The sequence below is a fragment of the Argentina silus genome, assembly GCF_951799395.1.
Source record: "Argentina silus genome assembly, chromosome: 1".
NCBI classification, from domain to species: Eukaryota; Metazoa; Chordata; class Actinopteri; order Argentiniformes; family Argentinidae; genus Argentina; species Argentina silus.
This window is the reverse complement of record NC_139655.1, coordinates 32,945,275-32,954,184: the sequence shown is the minus strand read 5'-3', so window position 1 is coordinate 32,954,184 and position 8,910 is coordinate 32,945,275. Positions and strand designations below refer to the sequence as shown.

At 44.4% G+C, this 8,910-nt stretch overlaps 1 protein-coding gene across 1 annotated transcript in view; it reads right to left on the bottom strand.

Moving 5' to 3' along the window:
• Nucleotides 1-1,531: 1,531 nt before the first annotated feature.
• Nucleotides 1,532-8,910, bottom strand: part of hnf4g (hepatocyte nuclear factor 4, gamma) — a gene marked incomplete at both ends in the record, with an annotated part of 8,539 nt that continues 1,160 nt past the window's right edge. The window contains 9 exons of the mRNA XM_083665249.1: nt 1,532-1,665; nt 1,960-2,079; nt 2,181-2,417; nt 3,260-3,412; nt 3,776-3,863; nt 4,608-4,752; nt 5,146-5,263; nt 6,699-6,793; nt 7,133-7,298. Coding sequence (XP_083521375.1) covers nt 1,532-1,665; nt 1,960-2,079; nt 2,181-2,417; nt 3,260-3,412; nt 3,776-3,863; nt 4,608-4,752; nt 5,146-5,263; nt 6,699-6,793; nt 7,133-7,298 — 1,256 coding nt within the window. The remainder of the gene's footprint in view (nt 1,666-1,959; nt 2,080-2,180; nt 2,418-3,259; nt 3,413-3,775; nt 3,864-4,607; nt 4,753-5,145; nt 5,264-6,698; nt 6,794-7,132; nt 7,299-8,910) is intronic.

The window sequence follows — 8,910 nt, the reverse complement described above, 5'->3', positions numbered from 1 at the left end:
TATACAGAATGATATACAGAGCACCAGAGCTCTCTGCTTTATATCCACTACTCACACACACACACACACACACACACACACACACACACACAGAATCATTGCCGGTCTCTCTCTTTTTGGAGTGCTTTCTTTAGTTTTGCTCACTGTCATGCGTGTGTTTTTCAGATGAGAAGCCTGAATGAGCATCATCTGGCACTGTTCCCTTGATTCCTTTTCAACAAGGCTGTGGAAACCAACCACCCAGACCAGTCCAATGGAACACCTATAAAGAACAGATGAGTTTGAAAGGAAAAGGTAATGAAGTCGAAGACAGATATGTGGGTGGTCTCTATTACTGTATAGGCCTGTATTGCCATTTCACGACAGTCTATTTTCCTCAAACCATGGTCCATGTATCTAAATTGTTTCTATCCATCTCTATTTGGGTACCTATAAATATATATTCTTCATTGAATTGTACCTACCTTAACCACAGGGTGGCGCCCCTCTCCCTCTCTTTCATGACAGTAGTCTATTACACACACTTTACAGGGTTAAACATTAACAGGTACATAACACAGTACTTCAAAACTCTTTATTCATTCAAGTGCACTACAGTGAAACAAATAGTCTTTAAAATAGCTAACAATCTATTTAAAATAATGTTCCATTTGAATCAATACCGGTATATACATTTCCAAAATATACATTATTTCTAAATTTATATAAAGCATTTAGTGCAGTAAAATCTCATCAATGATAACACATTTTACAGTAAAGTCCTAAAAAGATTACACAAACATTGATGTGATGGACAGTCATTGCAAGGAGCATAGGAACATCTGATTTGGAGCCAACATCGCGGTGAATCGTTACTACAATATGTCCAAACAATACAATATGTCTTGATTACGGTAAGAAGTTGAGAACATCAGTTTACATATTATATGATGTACAGTCTGTTGAAGAGTCCGTTTCTGCTCCTGCTGACAATATGGTGTTCAAAATGTCTTATTCCATATTCATTCGTGGACAAAAAGCTGGATAATAAAGGCTATTTATAATACAAAGTCCATTTACAACGAGAGAGAGAGAGCTCAGAGAAATCATCATAATCTCTACAAGTGATTTATCTACAACTTCCAAACTAAGAAAGAAAATACATCCCCACAAACATTCTTACTGATTCATTATAGTCACACAATGAGACACGCATTGAGTTGTGGTTGCATGTACAACGTGTGCATGTCCTTATTTGGATAGAACCGAGATCTGTATACATTTGGATATGTTTGCTAATTTCCCTTTGACGATAAACTATTTGGTTTACCAACTCCCTTCCACCACTCTAGCTGTAAATCTTAGTTGTTACTATGTTGTTAGGGGGTCAGTTGACACTGGACAGATTAAATGAGCAGCCTCTAGACAGTTTCAACACCTATAAATCATTTGCGGGGGATGATTCAAATAAGGCGATACCAAAGCTAGATGTTTGAGGAGGGGGACAGGGGAGGGGATTTGCGAGGGTGGAGGGGGGTGGGTGGGTGGGGGCTCAGAGGGGGGACTCTGGGGTGTGTCTGTGTGGGAGGGGTGGAGCCTGCAGGAGGAGGGAGGGGCTGGGGGAGGGCTTATACATCTCTGGCCCAGGACCCTGTGGAGGAGATGGGATGGGGGTGTCTGGTGAGGCTGCAGAGAGGAGGGAAGGGAGGAAGAGAGAGATGGAGAGAGGGAGGGCGAGAGATGGAGAGAGGGAGGAAGAGAGAGATGGAGAGAGGGAGGGCGAGAGAGATGGAGAGAGGGAGGAAGAGAGAGAGGGAGGAAGAGAGAGATGGAGAGAGGGAGGAAGAGAGAGATGGAGAGAGGGAGGGCGAGAGATGACAAGTAAATGAATAATGAACATGTTTTCACGTTGTATAAACCTTCTGAAGTGTGTGTATGTGCATATGTGTGTGTGTGTGTGTGCGTGCGTGTGTCTCCTACCTATCTGCTGAGCGTGTGTGACAGGCATGGCGCTGATGACCAGTGTGTGTCCAGTCAGAGGGTCCTGAGCTAGCTGGGTGTGGCTTGGGTTGTGCAGGTGGGCGGGCTCTGACGACAGTCCTGGATATGGACAGAGAAACCAGCCAATGAGCCATCAGGAGAGGATAATTGACTCATCTATGATATCTATCGATGTTCCATATGGAACATTTCTACGTTACCTCCCAGCAGCATCTCGTGCAGTAGGTTGTCTATCTTGGCCAGGCCACAGAGTTTGACAAACTGCAGTTGTTCGATCATCTGCCAGGTGATGCTCTGCAGAGTGGGCAACAGGAGCAACAGCTCCCCGAAGCGACCGCGTGAGTCATACTGACGGTCATTGATGTAGTCCTCCAGACTCATCTGAACCTGCAGACGCATGGCCTTGATCTTAGACGGGTCCCGCAAGGACTTGGCATCTGGAGAAAGAGGGATGGAGGGATGGGATGGGATGGGAGATGGAGGGGGAGAGAGAGAGAGAGAGAGGATGACTGATATGCACTGGAGAGTATGATCTGAATGCAGGGACTTGGCATTTAGAGAGAAGGATGGAGGGATGGGATGAATGGAGGGATGAGGGATGGGAGGGAGAGAGAACGAAGATGAATGATGATCCGAACTTGATGATCTGAACTTGACCTGGGACACGCAGGGACTTTTAGTGAGGGAGGGAGGGAGGGATGGATGAAAAGAACAGAAATGGCTATAGATGAACTAGGTAGATGTCTTGATAGGAGGTAAACTGACTGTCATGGGATTATTGCCAAAGGTTGTGTATCCGGGATCAATATGTTAAGCGTTTGGGCCAGGCATACTTACTGTAAATTCAACAGGAAAGTGAAAGAGTAGTAGTCATATGAACAGTAGGTCAATGATTAACAAAACCATTCAAATCTAGTTTGTTTATAGAATTATGGGCAAATTATTGGTTTATAGAAAGCTATTGGCAGTATGGGTTTGTCATTGTGAACACACTTTAGGGTAAAGTAAGCGTCTCCCTCTAAATTCAAGTCACTGAGTCAAAGAAGAAGACAACATTTTTTTTACTTTGTAACCTGAACAAATAAAGGACACCCAAAGATAAGGTCAGTACCTGGGTTAAAATAGTGTTTGACATCATTTCAACGATTTAACTGTGCGTGATTGAGTTAGTTTGGCACAATAGAACCGATGGAATAGCCCAAAACCCCAGGCAGGCTCAAGCATACAATCACATTATTTTCCAATACTTCTGGACCCAGGTCTGGGGGAAGGGTAGTACCTGGGTCAAAGAAGACAATGGCCTTGAGGGCAGCGTACTCGTTGTCGTCTATCTGTGTGTCCTGGAAGGACAGGACCAGCTCATCTAGAACGCGATGAGCCACGCGGCTGATCTCTGGCTCCGAACAGCTCCGATGGATCACACAACCATTACCTGCAGGGGCAGACAGGGTGAGGAGCAGGAGGTCACTGTGTGTGTGTGTGTGTGTGTGTGTGTGTGTGTGCGTGTGCGTATGCGTGTGCGTGTGCGTGTGTGTAGACTAATACACATCATAAATAAAAGTGCATAGTTTCACCACCACGTTTCTACAGATCATCCGCAAAGGACTATTTGTAAAGACCTTCATACACTGAAGTCTTGAGTCAATCATTATCAGATTATATAACATTCTTGGAGGGCAATAGCTGGTTAGCCCTGATATGTCAGGTTGTAAATCAAGCTTCACACGACAGCATCGCAGGGCCTGATTGGCCTTAAGTGAAGCATAATGGTGACAGCTCATTGGTCAGTTCTTACCGAGAAGCAGAATGTCCTTATATGGCATTGACCTCTTGGCGACCCCGAGTAGAAGGTGTTCACCTGCATGAGCCCGGAGCAGACTCACCTACAAAACAAAAACAAACACTCAACATCAAACAGTTGTTAGTTTACTTTCAGACTCATAAACCGACACCCAGGGTGAGTTTCCTGAAAAGAGGAAAAAAATTATATAAAGGCTGACCAGCTAACCAATGTTGAATTGCCGAATGGGTTGAAATTTGTTTAAGGTTTAACCCACTAACTGCCAAAGAATTCTAGAACACTCACCAACTAGAGTGCCAAGTGTTTTATGTGGTATTTACCCAGCAACAATACTTTGATTGGTTACAAAATGAAGCATCGTCATTTATGCATTTTTGGTGAATATAGTTACCCTTGGCACTCTAGAAAGTTGACAATTTGGGCGACTTTATTCACCCTTGGTACTAAATGAGTTAAGGTAAGGGTTAAGGGTTTGGTTAAGATTGGAGTTAAGGTTAGGATCCGTGTTAGTCTGGCTCTCAATGGCATGCTGGCCAGGAAGGTCCCCGTAGTCTCACCCTTCCCGGGTTGTAGAGAGAGATGCGAAGGGAAACCCACTCCTGGTCATTTACAACTGTTACCAGGACATACAGCGGTCAAATTGCAAGTAGAAATCTTTAGGAACCTCAAGGGGGGTTCCAGGTTCCTGGACCCAGATTAAGCCTAGTAGATAGATAGAAATAGAAATTCCAATAGAAATTCTCGATTGAACAGGGACTTACTAGTCCTTGTCCTTGTCCCAAAACATGTGTGGAGCTATCTAATCTTTTCCACACTGGTTCTATACCTGGTCGTCCAGAGGCAGTTCTCCGAACGCAGGGATGTACTTGGCCCATTCCACCAGTACCAGTAGCTGTTGTCTCATCGAGTCACACACATCACTCACACTGGCGGACTTCTGTTCTGATATGTCTACTGAACCACCTGGACTACTGGACACACTGATCTAGAGAGAGAGAGAGAGAGAGAGAGAGAGAGATAGAAAGGAGTCAGAGAGAGAGAGAGATAAATGCTTTCCTCTGTCACAGGCTGTTGGTTTCATTCTTAGTCAACAAATAATCTACATGGTTATACTAAAGCCACACACACACACACACACATTAGTCATCAGTGCAGTCATGCAGATGATTGGATGTGCTGGTGACATTAACTATCGCCTCAGTGACCGGATAATGAGCATGTAGATTAGATCACTCATTCGTCATTTGCTGCATCCTTAGCCATTTTACACACACAAACACACACACACACACACACACACACACACACACACACACACACACACACACACACACACACACACACACACACACACACACACACACATGTTTGTTACCTGTTGTGACAGCGACTCTGCTTGGGCCAGTACTGTGATGGGTGGTAGATCTTGTGAATCCTGGATGCTTCTGCGAGAGCTTATACGATCCCTCTCGTTCTGAACAGCTGAAACACACACACACACACACACACACATTAGATTTACCTACCAGGCACATATTAGTGTGTTTGTGCAAGTGTGTGTGTGTGTATCCGTGTGTGCGTGCGTGTGTGTAATAAAAGTGTTGAAGAAGAAAAGGGGACAAGAAATAGAAGCCATTTCAGAGTTTTTGGAAACAGCCATTGTGGAGGGTACATGTATATGGAAAAAAACTGAAGAAAAACTAATCAGAGAGCTTCATAGACTCAGGATTCTATCTGCACTTTTTGCTGACTTTCAGTTCAGAAGAAAACTACCCAGGGTAAAATAGGTGCCAGAAGTCAAACGTTAACCAATAGCAACCTAGAACAACATGTCTGAAAAGCACATGATTGGGTGTCATAAAAGCTCCATGCCAAGGTTATACCCGTCATAAAGACACACACACACACACACACACACACAAATACACACACGCTCACACACACGCTCACACACACGCACACACACACACACACACACACAGCCCTCTCTGAGTAATCATCTCCCGCTTTATGGCACAGCCTGTTTCGGGCCCTCTCACACTCCTCACACTCCTCACACTGCCTGGCTATGTGTGTGTGTCCACTCCCAGTGCAATCAGTTGTTCACCAACGAGTCATAAGTTTACCGTTCATCATCATAGGACAACAAAGGATAGTCACTCTTCAATATTAGCAATAACTAACGCAAACAGTATGATTAAATGTTATAGATGGTCTAACGCACCCTGAATAAGGTTTTAAAGGTAGACTCAGCAATATGACATGATCATACACAAGTCTTCCTTTGTGACATAAACAATGCCAATGTTTCAAATCTGCTGAGACTGCCCTTATCAGCTCCTGCCCTTGTTGACCCATTTGCAGAATTGAATTCTCTATTATATTATAATATATTATATTATATTATATCCTCTATTGTGTTTCTATTGTGTTAGATGTTGAACTGGCCCTTTAGTTATCGTAATAAGCATGTTCATATTGAGCTTCAGTGATTTTTCATATGTGCGTAAGCGGGGGCTTGGAGACCTGTAAGGTGCTTGCCACACTCCCAACCAATCAATAGGCAGCTCAAAACGGAACAGCCAATCATTTTCACCCATGTGGGTAGTGTTCCAACAACCAAATTATAATTCCAGGAAAAATGAAACCACATCAGCAATGTCCATATTCAAAAATAAAAAAATATAGCTTGCTAGCAATTTTAGCTAATTGGCCAACACTAAGTAATTTGCAAAACATTGAATCATCACTTCTTCTCAAATCAAATCAAATCAAAATGTGACCTCTCGCAGCCCCTCTCTCAGCACTCCATCCAAACTGAATCGACTAATAACCATTTCTCCAGACCTCCAAAGGAGGCATAAGAACGACGTGATTTGGAGGTATGGCTACGTGAGATTGGTATGATGAATCCTACCTTCTTTCTTCATTCCAGCTCTGAAGCACTTGTGGAGTCTGCAGAAGCGACACTGGTTCCTCTTGTCCTTGTCCACCACACACTGTCTGCTGAACCTGAAGACGCAGACAATTCACAAACGTTTCCTGTCAACTATTTTTTCCCACCTTGCTGCAGTAAATACAATGTGGCAAACCACAGAAAGTGACACTACAGCTTGTGTTGCACCAATCACCAAGTTCATAACCAGTCTTCAAATAAGAACCTGTGCAATGCTAATACAAATATGCCCCTGATCATCTAGTAATGGGAACATCCACTCTGTGGTAATGTCAGTACTGTAGAATTGGTTTTGACAATGTTGCAGTTTCTAGCACCAGAACAGTATGTAGCATTGATGTTGTTATTATGTGTATGTTGTTGTAGTTGTTGTTGTTGTTGTTGTTGTTGTGTACCTGCAGGAGTAGATGTGGCTCTTCCGTATGGAGCGTCTAAAGAAGCCCTTGCAGCCATCACAGCTGGAGGCTCCGTAGTGCTTGCCTGTGGCCTTGTCCCCACAGATGGCACAGTTTGAGTTGACGCCATCCACCTGGGACAGGCCTGGCTCCGCTGGCATACTGTCTGGAACACACGCACACACACACACACACACACACACACACAGGACCAGGGTTAGGCCACTTTTGAGGTACCGTTGTCACACTGTCCCCTACACACGCAGCAAACAGACTCGAAACTATAGAACAGAATAAAAGAACCCCTCTGCTCTCTGCTATCTCCAACATCAACCTTCTGGTGTTTGTAGATATGAAGGGACCTGGTGAGATTAAACTACAATATAGGGATGATGGTGAGGACTCCACCTAGCCTCCCAAAAGGCTTAGGGTAGCTTCTGACAATATTGCAAGTGCTATACATTTCTCAGATCTACAAACACCCAGAGATGAGATGGAGCCGGGGGAAGGGGTGAGAGGGGCCATCTCAGAAGCTTGTCGATAAATCAGTAGGGCTAATGAGGAAGCAGAAGATCTCTCTCTCTCTCTCTCTCTCTAAAGGCACCTCTGCAAACATGAACAAAGACTTGTCATACCAGTAAAGCAGATAAGGCTCCCCCATGTGCAACCAGAGGCAAACCAGAGGCAAACTTCTCAGAAACAGCACCCCCCCCCCCCCCCCCCCCCCCCACACACACACACACACACACAACCTTAGAAGACCTCTTCAGCTCAAATGAGAGAAATCAATCGTTCCTTTGTGCAGGCGAAATCAGAGCATCTTGACGTCTCAATGGGGACTGTTGGGGGGGGGCCTTATTTGCTTTGCTGCCATGATGAGTCTTTGTTCATGTATGCAGACTGAAATTGGCTTATTATTTAGGACAGATAGGGAATTGCCTTGATTGAGCAATGCCTGTGGAGCTTTCATCAGATACAGATGCTGTATATGAAAGAGAGTCATTTTTTGTCATTGTTTCATTTGAGCTGAGACCACTGTGTGAAGTATACCCCCAACTGGAGGCTGCACAGACCTCCATCGTTCAAACTAGCTTCCTCTATTTTCCAATTCTTTATCTCATTCAAATTAGCTGGACCGAAAAACCACGCCAGATCCCCTGTGTTAGTAAATCTGAGTGACTCGATACGGTACAAGCTCTCAAACCGTACTAGAAGGTTTTGAGAAGCTATCACCGTATTGCCCCTGTCAGCGAGACGGTGTTGGCTATGCCATTGTGCTGTGACTTCACTCTCTGGAGACTTGTAAATCCAAAATGTCACCCTCAGACAGCAAATATGTCCTCTTGGTGTAATGGCAGCCATCTTACCATAATAACGGTAGACACTTGGGTTTGGCAAGCAGAAGATCTGAGTTTCCATCCCCGCTGGTTACGCCCTGTCCCTCACATCGATCTAGGCTTACAACTGATCCAAGTTGTAAGATCAGTCAACAGCTCTTGATAGCAACCATTTTGATTACCGGTGTGTGCAAGTTATTATTATTATCTGTGCTTATCACAAATCCAAAAGTTTGGCCATCTTCTCGATCCCTAGTGGGGATCCCTATGGGTGGAACTGACAAGCATGAAAACATAGACTGTATGACTTGAAGCACCTGATTTAGGAATGGAGTTAAGCTCAACTCCACAAGGTGTGACAATGGAAATTCGGCCTCAGGTCAACAACCACATACTGTGCAGCTCTGTCTCTCACACACACATGCACGCACACACACACAC